At 38.9% G+C, this 21,410-nt stretch overlaps 1 protein-coding gene across 1 annotated transcript in view; it reads left to right on the top strand.

Annotated features, from left to right (window-relative positions):
- VSNL1 (visinin like 1) overlaps positions 1-21,410 on the top strand; it is a 93,183-nt gene that overhangs the window by 26,133 nt on the left and 45,640 nt on the right. Inside the window, exon 2 of the mRNA XM_026097146.2 lies at positions 13,643-13,809. Within this exon, the coding sequence (XP_025952931.1) occupies positions 13,648-13,809 (162 nt within the window). The 5' untranslated portion in view covers positions 13,643-13,647. The remainder of the gene's footprint in view (positions 1-13,642; positions 13,810-21,410) is intronic.

The following is a 21,410-nucleotide window of genomic DNA, read 5'->3' as shown; positions in this document are numbered from 1 at the left end:
ATATATCAGTGTTTTTATTAGCACAGCCACAGTAACCAGTTGTTATAAAAATTTATTCCAATAGAGCTCTCACTGAAAGCAGTTGGAAGAAATTGTTTCAATTACTTTTAATGTATGAAATTAGAAAATTGTGCAGTCCTTTAGCATAAGAGCCTCTCTTTCTCTGTCTCTCTCTCTCTCTTCCCCTCTGGCTTATCTTTTAACCAAAAGACCATATGCTGTGATTCATACTTTGGATTTATGAAGAGTTTTTTTTTTAATATATATTTTTTTACCTTGCTGTCTTTCAGAACAACTACGGTACTATAAAAATCATGGATCAAAAATAAAAGAAATATCTAGGAGCTTTCAGTTATTGCATATCCTAGAATTTTTGTTTTGTGTTTATAATGAATTTTATGTGATGAAGGACATACAAAAGACTTAAAGACTTGCCATTAAGGTCATGAAATAATAATGAAGTTCCTGTTTGGGGGACACAAAGTCTCCTCACAGAGAGACAGCTTTCTTTGTGCTTTGCTCTTCTGGCTCATTTTGCAGTTTCTATCAATATTAATCTCAGAATGCATTCTATATTTCCCTCACTATATAACCTTGCTAAGAGCTTTTTTAAAATATGGAAATGAGGAAATACTAGGGAATGGTGATGATTATGTGCATTATTACTTTTTGATGCTTTGCATTATTACTTTGGTGCTGGATTAATCCATGTAGCATAGGTTTTGCATGCTGAAGGACCTTTTTCTTTTTTTTTTTTTTTAGTCTGCATAGAAGCTATTTTTACATTTTGAATCAATTGTGTACAGTGTGACAGAGATTGGATTGACAACTTTGGAAAATGAAATTCATAAAGGAAGAAGCACAAGCAACGAATACTTCTAAATTCAGTCCTGGAGGGACCAGTTCAGTTCCATGCCTTTGCATCCTTGACCTTTTTGCTCTAGTTTACACGAAGGATACTAGTTAAAACTAAAAGGTCACTTGGAAATCTCAACTAAGATTTGGACCTCTTGTGCTGAGCATTGTAGACATATTACATTATTAAGTAGCGGATGGGACAGTGAATATGGACAGGCACAAACGACGGTTATCGGCGCTTAACAACTCACCTTTTGGCATAGCTGAAATGACATCTGACTGTGTGCACTCTTTGCCTCTTGCATGTGTTAGCATGAACCAATAGGAAGGTTGACAGCTTTTTGTTTAGCATGGAAACCTCAGCTTGTTAGACTAGATCAAAAACACCTAATTTCCCACCTAAACTTCAGGTGCATAACAAAGCCATCCTCCTAGCATATATGCAGAGTGAGGGAAGGCAGGCATTTTTGAAGGACTCCAGAGAGAGGGCCTATAGATACAAACTTAGATGAATACATTTAGATGAGCAGGGATTTTCTGCAATGGCATTTCTCTGTTGACAAAACAGGGTACTTTGGCATTCACTGGTTCAGTAGGCTCAAGTTAGCTGTCTAAATTAGGTAGGCAAGATCTCCTTCAAAGAATGGCTTGGTTCAGTTGCTGAAGCATGGGTGTCTAGTGCCATCTGGAAGGCCTTAAGGTGTTTGAGACATCCACATGGAGCTAGCAGCTATTAACACAGGACTTAGGGGAAACTGGTGCCCTCCTGGATCAACTGGGACACCCTGTTTTTAGGTTGCTGAATTGAACTCAAAGTGGCATAGGTCATACTGATACTCTCCAAGTCATGAGTTCATCCTCTCTTTGTTGCGGGATGATTACAAACCTGCCTATTTAGAATGAGACTGGAGAAACTAAAATCTTATTTCAAATGAGCCATCAAACATCCGTTAATTAAATTATTAGATTTCTTCCAAACTATAAGAATCAAAAAAGGATGGAAAGCCTTTGTATTTCATACTAGAGCTCTGAAGCGTTTTTTAATTGAAAGTTCTTCCTGAAGAAAACATTTTTTTTAATGTTTCTTCTATAATTGATGTTACTGCCAGTCAAATTTTAAGTATGTTTTTCCTGTTCAAGCTGTTTGTGATTCATTTGCTCACTTGTTTGTATGAGTAACATTTTTGACCACCCCTCAATGTCCAACTTAAAAGTGTAAAGCCATTGATTTCAATCTGCAGAATTATGATTCATCTTCTCAGTAATGTATTTCCTCTGCATTTAATCATGCTCCATCTGAAGCAGTCACAAGGGAAGGTTCTGACGAATGGTTTATAATGAATTTGGGGTGAGCATTGCACCAAAGGATCACTAGCCACAGTGATGCAAACACTTTGTTTTGACTTTGAAAGGTTTTTGGTAAAATAAAAAGCTGTAATATACTTTTATGATAACCACTTCTATTAATATCTCTCATAATACACAGTCATGTGGTTTTTAATAATGTAGTTGTTTCGCACACAGGTCAAAATTATCAGTTGAAATCAGCGCATTTACAGTGGTCTGTAGATGTGTGCAAAAGGGAGCTAACTCCAAAATCTTCAGTGTTACTTTTTACATGTGGAAATTGAATGGAAACAAAAGATTTAAAATATGTCTATATGTATCTGCCTGTATTTATTCTATTTTTTGCAACACTATTTATAGACCACGTGCTGATATCCTTTTTCAGATTTGTACTCCATCCTTTATTGGTCACAGTTGTCATCACAGGACACAGGAGCAAGAAGAAAAGAGACACTATCACTATTTTGTGAGCTGGGAAGAGATAGGAAAGAATCTATGCACTAATCTTGTTGCAGTTGTGCCCAGCGAAGAGTGGAGAAGAGCCAGCTTACAGTACCTGCTTCTCCCTGCCTATCCAGGCATTGCCATGAGACAGTGTCTTGCACCATTGGGCACAGCTGCTAAAGAGACTGCTGTGGATGAAGAGAGCGCTGGACATTAGTAATGAGTTGTAGAAGACCAACCTTTTATATAGCAGTAAGATGCCCAGAGTGAAAATTTTTATAGGATAATAATATATTTAATAATCAATACTGTTCTTGCTCTTTGAGGCCAGGACTTTACTGGGCTAAGAACTATACTGAGTATAGGACAACAGATGAGAAAAAATGGGAAATCACAAGGACATACGGAGACAGTCTTGAGCAGACTGATTTCCACAGTTCAGCTGTTTAAAATTGTTATGTTCTGGGGGCACCTGGAGAAGGGTGGAAAAGAGTTAATTTTCCACTGTTTTGATGGAAATAACTAGCAATACCTGCCTGTGTTTGGTATACCAGTGTGTTGGGCCTTTAATGGCATTAGTCACACCTGAATAAAGTTTGTAATATAGAGGGATAACAATCAGCCTCAGCAAATGTATGTGCTTGATTCTAGGTAATCCACTCTTGTCAAGGAGGGTGGGATCTTTCTCATTTCACTTTAAGCATTTAGAAATTCAGTTTCAAATCTAAGCAAGTTACAAGGCTGCCTCTACAATCAGCAGAAAGAAAGAGACCCTTGTAGAGGGTGATTCATCCTATCTTAAAATAGGCATACATATATTCATGCTGCCTCTTTCAGGCATCTATTTCTATGTGGGGTGAATCACTCTGAAGATTTCTGGCTGTCTCTAATGACTGAGGGACCAAAGAAAACTAACTTTTTAAAACAGCTAACATTAGATGAGATTAATCCACCTTTGCAGAAAAGTAGGGCAGTATTGCTTAAAAGCTGTAGTGGGGAATATGGATATAAAGGAAGTATGAGCCTTGTGTCAAAAGTAGAGCCTAATGACTGAAGGGTGAGAGATGTGGTCTTAAAAAGGCATATGATTGATTCAAACACCAATTAAAACAAGGCTGGAAGATGACCAGTGAAAAAACTGTTAGTAAGCATGCTAGCTTACAGAATTTGGCTACTTCATGCTTATCAAGGGTACACCGACCATTCAACTAACAATAAAACAAACTGCTAGCAGTTCAGAAGATCTGCTGAAATCTGAGTGTAGAGAAAGTGTGTATTCTTTCTCAGGGTAATTACCACAGAATAAATGACCATTAATTTAAAAACAAGCAAACAAAAACTAAGAAACTAAGAAAAAATATTGATGCATGTATGTAAATGTGATCAAAGTGAATGGCTAGAGTCTAAAAGCGCTTATCCCCAAGCATGAACCATCAATAATGTTGATCCTGAAGAAAAACAGTGTTTTAATAACCATGGTCTCTACAAGTTGAAAAAAAAAAAATCTTTCTCAGGTGGAGGAAATTTTGGCATGACAAAATTAGATAGATGCTTACTGTGCCACATAAATGTGGTCACGTGATTCAGAAGAAGGCTGGATCCCGCTCAGGGAGACAGTAATGTTCAAGCATGTCTTGTCAATAGTCCCCAAAAAGAGAAGTTTGCAGCAAACATCCCAGAAGAAGTGGCATACTGAACAGCGGATAGATCTTTGAAATATCTAAAAATCATACAGGCCACTCTTCTGAAATGGACGGCTTAGAAAATGGTCATCAGTGCTGACACTTAACTTCTTCTAGTGGCTACTCTGAACTAGTGATGTCCAGAAGATTATGATTTCTCCAACCATGAATCAGGGCATCTCACTTGGGAAAGTTAGCCTCTTGGAAGCCATAGATTCTAGAATGAAACCCTCAGAGAAATCAGCCAAAAGCTGTTATATTTGGTATAAGGCATACAGCAAACTTGTCACTGCAATCAGGGCTCTGAGGGTGGAACATTCTGGATAGTCAGACTAATCATTACTCAGATTCATTGGAATGTTATTTGTCATATGAATTATTACAAAAAGATACAGTAGATGTTCTGCATGCATTTTGAGACATATTATTACAAGGAAAAAATCAGAATAGGACATCTAAGAAAATATTAATCTTGCTGCTAATAAATGAAGCTTCTTCCTCAATTCACACCTTCATGTTACTTACTGATCACCACTGCTGACAGAGACTGGCTTAATAGCAAAATGAAACTGTGGCAACAGATATACTTACATGTTTGTCTGACATGCAGCATTAACAAGCATATTGTTCTCTTCAGAAATTAATCACTAAATTGTTTGGAAGATCTAGACTAGATCACCAAACTGTCTAAATACAGGAAGAGAAGAAGTGGACATGACAAAAAGAAAAAAAATACTATTATTTGTGTTATGGCATGCAACGAGGCCAAACAATACAGTTAAATATGAGATCTTCGGTAAAAAATTTTTTAAGGAACACTGATTATTCAGAGGCAAAATTTTCTGTAGAAATATGGATATCCTCCTCATTGCCATTCAAAATGAAAGACTGAAAGAGCAAGCAAAAGAGCAATTTTGTCCCTGTCTCTTGAAGGCTAAATCTAAGTGGTAGAACCTAGAAGCTCTTCTGAGCACCCAGGTTGTGTTAAACAACCCAGATAAGTCTCTGCTTTATGTGCATACTTTCCCTTATGCCACTTGCAAAGGAAGAGAGAAAGCTCTGTCCTGCTCTAAGCAGCTTCCCAATCTGAATGAGGAGAGGGAGCAGAAACAGGACCCTGAAACATACTTCAGACCACGTATCTGCAGAGCAGTTTGTATAGCTGCCTGCTTCAGAGTCCCACTTTGAATAAAGCTCTGCTGTGTCCCACAGGCATGCATCAACAATTGCATCAACAACTGGCAGGTCTGGCTAGTATTAACCTTGATTTTGATGTTGAAAATGTAACTAACTCCGTTTTTGTTTTATTCCATACTCAGAAGAAAACAAATTCAGGTGTTTCCACACTTCACCTGAAGAAAAAAAAAAAACTACATGCCAGTCACTGTTATGTTAGAACATTCTCCTGTACAGATTTTACTCTTTTTTTTTATTGCTCAAATCTAATTGAATATCCATCTCATTTCAACTAACATTTTAAAATATATCTTCTTTTGCTTAAACCTCTTCTCTCCATTTATTATTCAATTCAGTTGGATAATTGTATTCCATAATGTCATTACTCTCTATTTTTCCCCATTTCTTTTAGGCAGAAAGATTACAGGCCTGAATCTGATCTTTGGTAAATCCAGTAGAGTAATGTGAAATCATTAGATTTATTCCAGTTTTACTGTAATGTAACATAGATCAGAACCTGGCCTGTTTGCCTCACCCTTAATTTGAAGTTTACATTGTCAGCAGTAAATTAAGACTGTCCGTAACTTCAATATGGTGCTACACATGCACAAAGGAATCTACTTGTTTTTCACTGATGAACTTTCCATCGATTTGTATGGTGCAAAGCACAGTATAAAGTTTGATTAAAATCTCAGAAGAGGCTGAAAGCACTGTGTGAAGGGGAAAGCTGGCAGTTCAGGGTGCTTTTTGCTTCTCAGCAGGAAGAACACAACATGTTCCTGAACGTTACAGATCACTGACAGGCAAAATACTAATACCGTAAGAGTATAACGAATCTACCTGTACCTGATAATCAGATTATCCCAGAATTACTACTGAAGTGGTGTCTGCAGTTCTCGAGTCACAGAATTGCTGAGATCGGCAGGGACAACTGGGGGTCATCTAGTCCAACGACCTGCTCAAAGCAGGGTCAGCTAGAGCAGGTCCACAGTACTCCACATCGCCTGTCCCCGTTAGGCTTCACTGTGTCTGGTACTCTCTGTCCTTGGTCCCTCTGCCTGTATGAGGGGTGGTGCTACTTGCCTGGCTTTTCTGCTCCAAGAGTAGAAATGGGAAATGCTGAGAAGTGGATTGCATTCGGCTTCCACTCCTACAGGTTGCTGCTGCTCTTTCCTCTTGCTGGCAAAGTGCAGGTGTGAAGCTGCTGAGTGTTAGGATCTAGGGGCTTGGGGAAGAGGAACGGGAACAGGGGATTGAGCAGAGTGAGGGAGTCTTCTACCCATGGGAGTTTTGGAGGGCCATGTTGCAATGCAGCATCCATCATGAAGTCTTTACTCCTAGTCACTGAAGAGGATCAAATTGGCTGGCTTACAGGGGGACAGTGAGGGGAGAAAGACAACTGCTGCTACCAGTAGTTCCTGGTAAGCCGACTGACCCCTTTTCTAAAGGTTTAATAGTACTGTAATACTTCTTTGGCATCAGTATACTAAAAGATTCAAATGGTATCATACATAAGTACTATATCATTCTCTTCTCTAACAGATCTTCCTTTCCTGCCCTTATTGGGAAAAAAGGACTTTCCCCTCCAGTGTGATTCTGCTATGCAAGAGATAGAGATGGCCCTGAGCTCTGCATGTTTTGTGCAAGCTGTCTTAGAAATCACATTGGCAGCTGTTGTGAGTAGATGCTTCCCAATTTGCATAGGAAGCACTGCAATTGGACAAAGGTGTTCCAGTTGCAGCCATTGTTCTTCATGGTTTGGATGGGAAAATTCCTCCTTTCCTCTGCACATACTGTTTCTTGGATACGTATTCCTATGAGGCTTTGGGTATGAGATTTTTGGCCATTTTTGTTTGAAAGGTTCCAGATTTCTTTTTCTGTGGAACAATAAGTATATTCAAAGAAATGAAGCATCTGTGTGGTTTGACAGTCTGCTCCTATCTATCCTTCATGCTGATATTAGTAGAGGAAAGGCAATGTCATAAGGAGCCTGAGGAGAAAGGAACAATGCTGGGAGTTGTCAGGAGTTATAGTTATTATCAGCACACAGCTGGAAATTTGTTAAACAGCCTGATCAAAAATAACAAGAAAATTGTTCTGTTATTGTAGATTATGCGCATAGTTCTGTGTTTTCCCCAGCATTTAATTGTTTTGGGGTTTTGTTCCTCCTATACATGCACATATGTTGGTGTCTATACAGTGTTTAATCTACTTAGTGCTTATAGATTTCGATTGTGTCAAAGATTGCAAAGACACCCACCACACTTACCTGCCTAATGCCTGGATCTCACATGTAGTCCATGGGAGTCAGCACGTTCCTGTGGGAGTTTGTGGGCTGGGAGCAGGCAGAGGGGTGGGGATTAAGCACAGCTTTCCTTCCAACCTAATGATTGCCTGCCAGCACAGCTGAGCTGGCAAACTGAGTGTTGTAATTTGCTTCTGGCATGGTCCACATGGCTCATTCCCCTTTCCCAGAGCCAGGGAAAAGCAAGAAAAACATGTGCCTTACAAGAGGACTCTTTAATGCCTCTTGAGGCTGCTGCTGTGGAGATGTTGGTTGACTACTCCATTCAGCTCATGCAGGATTGCTGGGAAAACAAGAACTTGAACATGGGTAGGAGTCAAAGCAGCCAAAATATAGTGAGATAAGTTGAGGTAGTCCTGTTCATTAACATCACCTAGGTGCCTGTACCTAGGGGCCTAGGGTGATCTGCCTATGTTCCTTCTGGAGTCAGCAAAGGGAGGGAGCTGACTGGAATCACTAGAGCATCTTCTCCAAATGGTCCTTAGGATGAACCCTTTTCTCTCAGTTACATCTGGAGGGAATTTAATGAAACTAGCTAGCTATAGTGGGTACCAAAAGTGAGGTGGTATAAGTGACCCATTTTCCCCAAATTGTTTCATAGAATCACAGAACAGTTGGGGTTTGGAGGGACCTCTGAAGATCTAGTCCAGCCCCCCTGCTCAAGCAAGGTCAGCTAGAGCAGGCTGCCCAGGACTATGTCCAGTTAGCTTTTGGCTGTCTCCAAGGATCGAGACTCCACAGCCTCCCTGGGCAACCTGTTCCAGTGCTTGACGACCATCACAGTAAGGAAGGTTTTTTGTTTTTTTTTTTTAATGACTCTTCTCCTTTCAGTAGATACCACTGAGAAGAGTCTGGCTCCATCTTCTTTACTCCCTCAATCAGGTATTTACACACATCGCTAATATTCCCATGAACCTTCTCTTCTCCAGGCTGAGTAGTCCCAGCTCCCTCAGCCCCTTCTTGTATGCAGAATGCACCAGTCCCTTTATCATCTTGGTGTCCCTCTACTGGACTTAATCCAGTATGTCCATGTCTTTCTTGTACTGGGGAGCCCAGCACTGGACACAGCACTCCAGGTCTGTCTCATCAGGGCTGAGCAGAGGGGGAAGGATCTGCTCCCTCAGCCTGCTGGCAGCACTCTGCTTAACACAACATGAGAAGAAAATGGTACTGTGTAACTGGATATAAGCAAAGCAAGCAAAAGGCACAGGACTGGGTTTGCAGGGATATGGTTTCTGCGGGCATTTAGGTCCTTTGCAGAACCAGCAGAAGTATGAGATCTTGAAAAACACTGGGTTTATTCTTCACTAGGAATGGCCAGAGTTATATTTGCTTGTACCTGGCCCCTTTAAAAATTGAAAACCTGCTGAGAAGGCTAAAGGGGACTAGAGGAGGGGAATGAGGAAACAGGTGGGAACAGAGCTGCGTTTACAACAGTTTGGGGATGTCCTGAAATCATTAATCAGCAAAGGAGTTTCTGTAAGCCATGTTTTGCTCTTAAAGTTTAATTCTTTTAAGTCTTTAATAAAATCCTGATTTTTAAAACTGTGCTCACGCTTATGGTGTAGTACTGGCGAGCCAAGAGGAGAGGCAGAGCTGTTAAACCTGTGGAGGAGCTGCTGTGAAGTATTCTGGGGAAAAGCCCTGCCAGGGGCCAGGCGATTGGGATGGTGGCAGTGTGGTGGTAGGAGACCTTTTAATGTGGCTGAAGCACGTGTGGGACTCCTGGTGGAATTGCAGGAAAGATATCAAACTGAAGATTTAAACAGGGAAAAACTGGAAGACTGGGTCTGGTTTTAAAACCAGAGTAACTGTTTTCCTCTTCGTGCACGTGATTTAACTCCTTTTACCTCCAAAGCCCCCAGAAAATCAATATAAAACCAATTTGCTAAGCCATGCTGCTGAGTCATTTTAGAGTAACTTCAAACTGATCCTGCTGCAGCTCTTGCTCTCTTCCGTGTCCAGTCCAGGGGGGACAGAAAGCAGACAAATACATCCTCAAATGTTCCTCGTATTCTCCCCTGCCTGCTGTCCTCCAGCACAGCCCTGAGTGCTTTAGATTTTGGATCTGTTGTTTCATAACGCTCCAGCTTTTAAAACTGACCCCCCTATGCTGGGGCCAAGATGGCCTATGGGCCAGCAAGGGGGAGGCCGCTCTGTGGCAGCTGAGGTGCTACTGCACGAAGCACTCCTGAAAAGCTCGTTTCTGTAGGTAGCCGACGGCCTTTTTGGAGCATTTTGTCCGAAAGGATGTTTGTTTTAAGCTCAGCCTTTATTGCTGTTACTGCTTGTGGCACCACAGTAGAGTTTTAGCATTTTCCAGGCTCTCTAATCTGGACTCTGTTGCTCTTGCTAATATTAATAAGCATTCTTCTGCCAGAGTATTCGCATTGGGAACAGACTTGACACCTTTCCTCATGCAAAGTGCCACCCACTTAGCTGGTTTCTTGTTTATCATGAATCTCTACCCCACACTGGTTTGGAATCAGTGTGTTGCTTTATTATTATTATTATTATTTCTTTCTTTTCATGATTTTTGCCAATCAGAAGATGCAACAGGAGATGAATAACAGCACTTGGATTGTCACATTGCATGGTTGGAAGCATGGGAGTTGGAAGCAGATTTGCAGTTTGAAAAAATTAAATTTACTAAACAAAGAAATGCTTGCAGAATGACCTTTCGTCTACTTGAAAACTTAGTGATAGTACAGCTGTTCTCTCCTGCTTTTGTCTAATGCATATTCATGGATTTTCACAAGGGGGGAGGGGAACATGTTTGGGAAACCATGATTATAACTTAATTAAAATAGTGTTAATTTTAGAAAATTAACTGTGTTGGCGGTGGTGTACTCATTGCTAATGGGCGATTGTACTTTTTCAATAATAATAAGAGACTCAATGAAACCCTAGAAGATGTTAGAATGTCATTAACTAGATAATCTATGTATTTGAGTTTTTATTCTCAAACAAGCTGTATCTCCCAGAGCCAGAAGTGTGAGTTTATATTTGATAATTATATGAGACTCTTAAGCCTTCTTGCAGATTGTAATTCAATTCTGTAAGAAAAGACCTTTAAAAGGAGAGGGAAGAATGAAGGCCTGTAATTACAGGAAGGCATTGTGGCAGAGCTGGTCAGCTCGTTCAGTCCCTCGTCACACAGAGCAAGGCAGACGATATGCCGTCTCGTACTGGAGCAGCGAGCAAGAGTGCAGAACCCACCAGCCCCAAATTATACCTTCCCCAAACGCTGGTTTGGCTCTCTGCAACCAAACTCTTGTTTTCTCGAGATGTTAGCTGCCATTTGTGCTATCTGTTGGGATGTGTCAGAGACGGCTGAAGGGTGTTTGGGACCAACTGGACAACCTGCAGGGGAATAAGTAGCTCACCAAAACTAGGGACCTGCATCGCAGAGACAGAAAACTGCCATCTTATCTCTCTGGATATGAGGATAGAGAAGGTTATGGATGGATATCGTTGTCCAGCTCTTTAGTCATGTAAACCTGTGTAAGTGCAGACCTACTCCATTTTCTACAGTGTTTTATGTCCATGTTGCTGAAAATACTGTAACTAACTGGAAAACTGTGCTGAGGTTCACAGGTTCTCTGTGTTTCCCTATCTGTGTAGTGCCAGGCCACAGGGCTGTAAAACTAACATGATCAATACAGAAAAGTTATAATTACATTACCAATAATAGAAAACCTGCCAGTCAAAAATGCCTGATATTTCCCTGTTAAAGATCACTTTTTTTGTGTGTATTAGTGTCACTGAGGTAAATATTAATGGAGATGAGAATCCAGATGAAGAGAGTCAAATAAAAGTTGACTTGGATGAATTAAGAGAGACAGAAGATGCCCTAAGAACCTCCCTAAGGTAGTTACTGTAATTACTGAGAATCTTTCTGGGTCCTGCGGGTCCTAAGCAAAGCACTTTATCCCTGTAAAGGATAGCACAATTAGAAGGAAAAAAATAAAAAAAGGAAAAAGGAAATAAGCAGGCACCACAAAGATTAAAACAAAACATTCGATCATTTTATTTAAAGGTCATCTGAGTTGGAACTAGAGAAAGATCTGTATTAGTGTACATGAGTCTCTATAGCATTTAATTTCAGACTATGGCAAATTAAGTCGATATTATACATAATTAATATTCATTCTGAAAGCTGATGTTGAGGAGAAAGGAAATTCAAAGATAAGGCTAGGGCAGTTGTTCTAAATACAGCTAATTTCTAGACATCTGCATACTCACCAGTACTTGAGCTAAGTTTACTAAAATGTGTGGATGGGAGTTCAGCACACCTCCAGACTGAGCTGTGAGTGAGCAGTGTGCTGCCCCCAAGTAGTAGTTTACTACTGGCAAATAACAATTTGCTGTGTGAGTTCCTGTAGGGTGTTCTTATAATTCGGAGAGAATACAGAGCAAATCATTATTCGCAAGAAAGCACGGTGGAATCTTGCAAGGCTCATAGAGGGAGGAAGTGCGGAGTGTGCGTATGGAGGATTTGCTTGCTAGGTGCTGGAAGCACCCCCAAGAAATGATGGCCCATTTCCACCTTCAGCTGCGTCTGTGCAGCAGCGCAGGGTAGTCCTCTGACAGCCTTGGTCCCTGTGGCTTTGGGACGTTCGTGGCTGATGATGTCCTAGCCCAGTGACTTGTAGCATTTCGTGCTTGCAGGTGACTGAACTTCCAGAGCTCATTTTGTGCCAGCTGAATCCTTGGAAAAGATAGACCACCTTCTTCTTAGTGTCCAGGGTGCTTGTGGGGCTGAACTGTGAGCTGCATTAGCAAAGGGATTGCCGACAGCTCCGGTTGTCCGTGCTGGGGCTGAGATTTGTGTGGGGATGCTGTGGAGTGGGGTAAGGGCAGACCAGGGAGTACTGAAATTAATGTACTTTATACTCTATAGACATGTCCATGTTTTGTGCTTTTGTATATTTTATATTTATAAATATTAAACATTTATAAATAGGTGTGTAAGATGTATATAACAAATGCAGTGTGTATCTCCAGTGTTAACAGTGATGGGGTATAAATCATCTACTGTGTATTAACTCTACAGTAAGTATACTTATATATCTATATATATAAATAAAAATTACATCTGTCTTTTGAGTTTGATTTCATCATTTTTAAGGCCAAGTGTACAACTCTGGCTTTGCGTCCTCACAGTGGAATATGTAGTGCTTCACATTATAGGCCTGTCTTGTCCACAGCCTTGTACCTGTGAAGAATTGCTGTTAACGTGAGTGTTGTGTCTGGAGAGACATCCAAGACAAAGATAAAGAGGAATTCTGCAGATCTCCTTGAATCTGTGAAAAGTTTTGGCTAAATTAAAAGAAAAAATGAAGCCGTATTTTTCAGCCTTAGAGTAGTGACAAGCTAGAAATTACCTTACAGAAATAGCTAAAAAAGAGAGGTCACTTCTCAAGATGATGATATGTCTGAAATAAGAGAACTGTGGTAGTACTTTCCAAAGGAAGGACAATAAGCCCCACCAAACCCAAAAGAAAATAAATCTTTCACTTAGATGAGAACATTAGTAAACATAAAAAAGATTACTTTAATTTTTATCATTGATTTGAAGGCAAACAAGCAGTCTGTCTCCAGGGCTTAAGATTTCTAAAATGAAAGAAGAAGGTTTCACTGTTCTCTATTTCAGCCTCAAATATTCAAATCTAGCTTAGTTTCCTAGTCACTAGGGAGTCCCTGAAGTTCAGTTTGACTGAAAGCAGCAGTGTGCACAAAGCAAGTGATGCGTTCCAGCTTTTCCACTAATCAAGTTTAAAATGATCACAGCAACTTGGCTAATTGTATTAATTTATTTCTTCTTTAGGCAGAATGGGGAAACAAAATAGCAAGCTGGCCCCTGAAGTGATGGAAGATCTGGTGAAGAGCACGGAGTTCAATGAACATGAGCTAAAACAGTGGTACAAAGGATTTCTAAAGGACTGTCCAAGTGGTAGACTGAACCTTGAGGAATTTCAGCAGCTCTACGTAAAGGTAGGTTATTTATTAAGTTCTTATTCTTTGGCCATAGAAAACATAACAAAGTAACATAAAGCAAAAATATAGTTAAGAGCTATCGTTCATTCAGATTAAATGATACTTTCAGTAGGGAAAGCAGTGGTGAATACAAGGATATAAATGAGAAGTGCCACACTAGTCAGACCAGTGATTCGTATACCTGCAGGGACATTGAACCAAATGTTTGGGAAGAAAGCGGTAAATTACTCGCAGGAAATTTACTTTCTTCACTCTGTAACGTATGGGTATCTTTTGCCTTCAAAAAGAGGCTCCAGTCCTGTTTAGTAAACTGCATTGTATTCCATGTAATACCCCAGGATTATAAACCGTGTGACTGTTGGATCTACTCATATAAAAGTCTTCTTTTGATTTCAGCGAAGCTCTTGGGTTGGTGAGTTTTCGTGGCAATATGTCCTGCAGACAAATTTTGCATTGTGTACAAAGGAATTCCTCTATAAATTTTAAGTGTTGCTTTTCCCTTTCTCTACTGCCTCTTTGCCCTTGTTATATGCAAAAGGAAAAATAAAAAGAAAATAAACCAAGCAGCCTGGTTTTCATTATCAAATGCAATGAAGTCTTTTCCTTACATTTAGTATGTATTTATTCTGTAAAAAGAAGAGCATAGGGGCAGCATGAGAAGTATATTCATGTTACAAGATAATTATATTTTAATTCAGAATGGAGTGTCTGCCTAAAGGTCAGAGACTTCAAAGTAATTTTAATTAGGAAAAATATTGGATGTCAATGATGAATAGTAGGATCAGAACAGTTCATAAATACGTGAGGCTGAATAAAAATAAAAAGCCTTTAAAATGTAAGTAGTTAATATTGAGCACACTGACAATTTCTGCAGACAAGTGGAACTATCTGTCTCTTCCCTTAGATGAATAATACAGTCCTTTCCTGATTTTTTTCAGCCTTGAACCAGATCACTCTGTAAATTATTATGCAGTCCCATTTTTCTTCGACTGGATAGTCTAACAAAATCTGCTAACTGCAGCTTACATAAATAAACTTCTATCTTCATATTTTAATATTTATAGCTCAAGACGTTGCCTCACAATTCTGTTCTTAAAGAAGACTGACTTTGTAATAACTGTTGTTTTAAGATGAAAGAATTTTTTCTCCCTTCAAGTATTGTGCTTTTGATCGACTGATAATTTATTGCTTCCATTTGAAATAATACTTGGTGCACATCCACCAAGATTAGACGTCTAATTGTTTCTCTTATGTGTTCCTGAGGAAAGTAAATAGGTTTTACAAAATATGGATTTCTAGCAAAGTGCATTAAATGTTTAACTCTTTAGAAATCATTATTTCTTTTTGGCACATTACAGTAAAGGAATTAAAATGTTTTAAATGATTTTTTGTGTTGTGAGGAAAGATATCTTCTTGCAGCTCTGAGCTATTTTCAGAACTTTCTCCTTCAAAAGGGTGTTTGAAGTATTCACAGATAATTCGTAAGATACTTTACCCACAGAAGAGATTCAGTACCATGTTTACAAAATAGTGGAGCAAAATCTAAAACAAAGAGCATAGCCGTATTTTAGTCTTGAAATATGGAGACAGCTCTGTAGTCTTACTGAGGTAGAATATCTGGCTTTTAGTTTTACAGTCTCATATTCCTTTTTTTTTTTTTTTTTTTTTTTTTAGAAATGCACATCAAATAAGATTCTCTCCTTTGCTTCGGTAGTTAAGCTTTTAAGGATCTGCTCTTTAAAATGTTGCTGTTATATATTTAGTCTAGTCTATTGTATTTGTATATATATAGCGTCTCTATACAGGGCGAAATGCTAATTTTGCGGATGTGAAATACTATTAGCTTTAGCAAGTCCAGAGCCTTACTTGTAGAAAGAAATACTTGTAAAATGATGGCCCTTAGCTCGCTGAGAAACAAACAGTCGGAGTGTCGGTGGTGGTGGCAAGCTCTGCTATGTAGGACATTCTGCTTGCACCAGCTGCTGCCTGGAGGCAAAGTCCCAGCTGCAAAATGTGATCTTTGTAGGAGAAGCCAACAGTAGGAGCCCCAAATCGTTATTGTTAGATTTAAAGCATTTTGGTCCTTTTAATGCATATTCAGGGTAAAAATTAAAGCATGTATTGATTAATAATTTCTCTGTGTGGTCTTATAGTTGAGAGAGATGACATTTTATCTGGTGTCTGGATTGGATTTTATCCAAGAATAATCGCAGAAATAAATATATTTGGAAAAGAAATTATGGGACTTATTTTCAGTTCTGAGTTACATTTTCTTTAGATGATATTATGTCTTTGCTCATGAGAGTTGTGTGGTGCACTTTCACATGGAATGATGAAAGGGTGTAGGTGGTCTGACTAAGTTATAAAAAAAGATCATCTTTTACTCCTATCCAGTAGAAAATACCTTCAGCTTTAAGAGCAAAAACATATATTTTTTAGTTTTAACAAAATGGCCTACCAGTTTTACTGGGCTTTCAGATTTGCAGAATTTACTTCATTCAAATTTTGTAGAACTCTGAAAACCTGATGACAAAAATATTTACTGAATGAATTATGGTTTCATCATTGTCAGTCATTTTTATTTTTTAGTTGATATTTCGTTGACAGAGGTAGCAGTAGTTTAATGGGCAGGACTCAAGTGTTTGTCTATATGAATGCATCTACATTAACATTTTAGGTCAGATCAGGAGTGTTATTTTGAGGTGAATTGTCCAGTTATCTCCACTGCTCTTCCCTCATCATTGTGGTGTGATCTTGCTGCACACAAACTGCATTTTTTTGAGGAAACTTAACTAAAAGATGTGTTCTGGGATCACATCTTACGTATTACTGTATAAAATGCTTCCTAAGGGACTCTTAGTCTATGGGACCAAACTAGAGCAGGTCTGAAGTAAAATATCCAGAACATAGATAATCTGGATGTCAGGTCCTCGGCACTAACCCTTCTGCTCTACCTATTTGCTCTAATTGTACTGATGTATTTACTGATGTACATGTAGAGTGTATTGAATAGAGGGGGGAATTACTCTAGCTTGGCTTGGAAGCCTTTGCTGTTGAAGTTCCCATTATGAACACAGCTATGCAGTGCTTAAAATAAATAGCGGTTATAAAAATGGACTCTACAGAAGAATTGCTTGCAGCACTTCTTATGAAAGTGTCTATAAAAATATTTAAGCAAGAATACTTCTTTTAAGTAGACAGCAAATAGGACCTTATACTGTAGCATATTTAGCATTGTTTGCAATCTGATGAGTTTGATAAAAAATATTGCTACTTTTTGGGGGTGTATACATTTTGGGGGGGGGGGGGGGGGGGATCCAGGATCTGTGGCCAGCTGTTAAGGTTTGTGTTTGATTCCACAGTGCTGAATGAGGTGAACACTTGAACAGTTTTTGAAGTACTTTATTGGAAAATTGTTTATATATTATAAGTCCAGATCTACAAATGCTGCAATGCCAAGTTAGCTGCCCCAACAGTCTGTACAGAGCATGGGAGAGGCAGAAATTTATGGATACCATTCTGAGAAAGCTAATAATCAAGCCAGCACATTGTACACAAATCTGCCAATGCAAACCTCCAAGGTAATGCTCAAGACAGGAATTTTTTATTAAATTCTACCTTTCTTCAGGGCATGAGCATCTGTATTCACATGGGAGTTACATCCTGGAAATCTGTCCTACAGAGAACTATCTAGGACATTGGAAGTAAAAGCAAAATCAAGTGACCAGAATCCCTTTTCTTTCTCTCATAAGTAAAAAAGGAATGAGGATAAGGTAAATGCCTAATTTTTACCACAATGATTTAAGCACCCCTCAAGCTGTAGGAAACTGGGACTCAATTACCATGTCTGTGTAAAGGCTAACTCTGCACTGCTCACCTTCTGCCAGAGCGCCCTACCTGCGGTAAGACAGGCTGTTCTGGGCTGATGGCGATATCCCAATTAACCTCTCTATCTATGAGAAATAGTGATTAGTCTGGAAACTGCAGTTTCCATCTCCAAAGAGAATGTCCTACCTGTCAAGCTACAACCATGCTTTTTTTTCTGCATTTCCCTTCTTTCTTTCCTAAGTCTTTAATTATTTTAGATAAAGTAAAACAGCATTAGCATTGTGGGTAGAGAGCTGAAGAAAAATAATTTTAAAAAGTGACATTAAAATAAAATATGCCAGTAAAACATTCTGGATGCTTTCTGTCATTCTTTAGGGTTTATTTCAGTCTAGAGGGCGAAATACATTTTGCTTTAGCATTTTTGAATTCACTGGGTTTAGATGAATATGCCCTAGAGTATGTAAGCATGCATAATCAGTACTAATGTTCACAGGAATTATGTGTGTTTATTAAGCAGAAAATAGACTTCTATAATGTGATACTTCTTGGAACTGGGTCACTGAACACGAGAAGCATATCCTCTGGATTAATAATAGAAGCAAGCACCGATGGTCATTTAACTGGAAGGGTAGGGTTGGGATTCATCATGATATAATGCTAGTATTAAGTAAAGTGAGTTGCTTTGTGAATTTGTTGTACATCTATTATTTAGCTATGTTGTTGTTTTTTAAAGATAAAATTGAACTGAAAAATTATAGTAATGTCATTTGATTAATTGCAGTCAAATGATTTGTCATATTTTTGGCTTCTATCTCACGTTTCCTGTCTTGAAGGGAATTGATTTCTAGTCCCTCATTTTAATGAGTGTAGAACAAAAGAATCTCAAAAATCTGTTGAAATTTAAGTGGGTATATTTGTGGCGTCTTTTCCTCTATCCGGAATTTCAAGACAGACTAGCATCCTTTTAAAGACGACACGGAGCTCCTCGAAATGTTAGATTAGACAAGCTTTCCATGGATGTGAAGAAGTGGGATTCCAGAACTGCACAGCTGTGTTTACAGACAGCCCTAACGTAGATGCAGTTACTGTGGTAAAACTGTGCTTTTTCTGGGTTCGTTTCTTTTCACTGGATGAGCTGGAAGAGCTAAGCTGGCCTAACAAGTGCACTTCAGCCACTTAAGTTCTCCCTGTATTAGGAGTACTTTTTAGGTGTATTAAAGCAATACTCCTGTGTTGCTAAAGAACTATGGCCTGTTTAGAAATCAGGCAGATTATCAAAAATACTTGTATACCTATTCACACAATGGATTTTAACCCGTGCTGTTGCTACCTTCCAGAAGATCACATCTGGGCGGTCCTCCCAGACAACAGGGCAGTATGTTTGATGGATATACCCCTGACATTAACCGCAACACAGAAAACATCAAATTTATTTCTTTATTTGTAAATATGACTCTAAAAATCCTTGAACAGGTTATAGTACTGCTGTGGTTTTGAACTTTTTGAATTGATGTGGAATAATAAAACTATTATTGTTACATTAGAGCCAACTAGAAATGGCATTGGATGCAAAAAAGTAAAGCAAAGAACAGCTGTGACTCAGAGATATTGCAGTATAGCTCTGTGAGAGGTAGCATGTAAATAAATAGACAATAGGGTCTAGAATGAAATAACAGTAACATTATTGGCATCAGTGAGAGTTTTGCTTTGAGGGAATTTGTAGAACCATCTGCTGGGTGAAGTTTCCTAATGTATTTCCCAAGCTCTGAAATCAAAATCTACACATTTGATGCAATTACAGTAAAATCATCAGAAATAAATTCTCATAAAGAGAAAAAGCCTTTCACCAGAAGTGAAAATTCCTGCAAAAGGAAATTTAATATAAGAGAATCTGAAGGGGAGAGTGTAAAGTACTGTTGAAAAGCAAATATGTTTGTGCTCCACCATTATTACAGGGGAGTGCTTTTCAGGCTGAAGTATGCATTTAGTGCTGCAGACCCGTATTAAAATTGCGTTCTGATAAACTCCAGAAACAAAAGAGATTACAATTGCTTTTCATACAGAACGTGGTTAAAAAAATGGCGTGGTCTTGTTGCCTCTATGTCTTTCAGGCAAACTGCTTTTGCCATTATTCCTCCTCCTCCAACTTGGACACAAGAATAGGCAGGTGCTGTGCCAAAATCCAGGCCTACTAGAAAACCACATAAGAAGCTCATTATATATTTCAAACAGAAGCCAGAATTAGGCAGTATGAACTTTGAAACAAAAGGCCCGAATGCTCTTTACATATAAAAACAGCATAAAACAAACCCTGAAGGCAGTGTTAACTTTGAAGTTGATTTTAAATGCTTCAGGAAAGAGGGTGATACTTGTAACAACCCCTTCTGCTGCATTTCTTTCTGTACACTGAGCCCACAAAAAATTATAGCTGGATTTATCATTTTATGAAACATTTAAAATTTGTTGATAGTATCCAGAGCTTTAAAGATCAGCAACCAGCAAATTAGCATAAATTCTCATTTAAACTGCAAAGTAATTTGAAAATAATAATTTTCAGAAGAGGACCAGCATACTGAGTAGTGAGCTTTTCTGAAAATATGGCATAAATCTCAACACTGGATTATAAAAGCCTTTAACAACGTAGAATGAAGTTGGTTTAGATTGAAATCCTGGTCTCATTGAAACCCGTAGGAGTTTTCATTCCTGATCCTTATTTAAGAACTTAGAACTGCACTGAGTTCTTGAAATTGTTTATCGTCACGAGACCCAACTACTGAGAAATCTGGTGTAAACTCCATTAAAATCCTGCAAACTGGATTTAGAATCTGGAGAGCTCCTCTCGTGAACTGTAAAGAATATACACATGGCTAACTATCACTTAATGATAGTAGCTATTTGGAACCTGAATTTTTATGGCTAGAGAGTGGTGAGAATAATGGTCCCAAAGTTACAAGACAAGAAGTTTCAGAGGAAAAGAAGGACAAATCCTCTTCTTTTTTTGCAGTAGTTATAGCTAGTGGCTAACTTTAAAGGGTAAAGCATACTTTTCTTTGCTTCTGTGGTGGATATGGCCCATATCCTCCAGAGGATCTCTGGAGAATCTGGATCTAGCAAATGAAGAACTTGTACAATTCTGAGAGATGAAATCTAAATAATAGTGGCTTATGGAGCATCCAGACTTGTGGGATGACTCTTCCTGCTGCTCAAACAGGTCAGTCATATATGCTGGCACCCTTTCCATGAGAGGAAGGAGTGATGGTCGCATGAACCCATCAGTCTGACTGTCCAAAGGCCACTCCAGGGCTTTGAGAGTCAGCAAATATGTAAGGATGTGAAGGTTTAGTCAAGCTTTCTGATTCCTACTAAGTATTGAATTGTTCTGTAATACAGTGCTTATGTGTGGTTCCTCTAAACTATCAAGACCAAAGCATTGAAAAGAGTATGTCTGGTCAACGCAAGATGATCCAGCCTGGAATGCTTAAAATCTCATCATGTGTGTGCATGTCCTAGTTTTCAGCTTACGCTGATTAAAGAAGCCAGGCTGGGTAAATTCTCCAACAAAAACATGCAAGTTAGTTCTGTTGTTTTTTTGTTTTTATTTTAACAGGAAGTTTGCCAGTTCCAAAAACTGTTACGCATTTTTATAAGGGATCTCGTTACTTTACAGCTCACCTTTGCTCTGTGTTAGGTCCCTCAGAGAAATCACAATGATGAATTTGGGATGCTGTAGTTATTTCTACAGTGAAACACTGAATTCATAAATACAGTTA

Source organism: Dromaius novaehollandiae, chromosome 3 (genome assembly GCF_036370855.1).
Source record: "Dromaius novaehollandiae isolate bDroNov1 chromosome 3, bDroNov1.hap1, whole genome shotgun sequence".
In the NCBI taxonomy this organism is placed as follows: domain Eukaryota; kingdom Metazoa; phylum Chordata; class Aves; order Casuariiformes; family Dromaiidae; genus Dromaius; species Dromaius novaehollandiae.
This window is presented reverse-complemented; position numbering and strand designations above follow the sequence as displayed.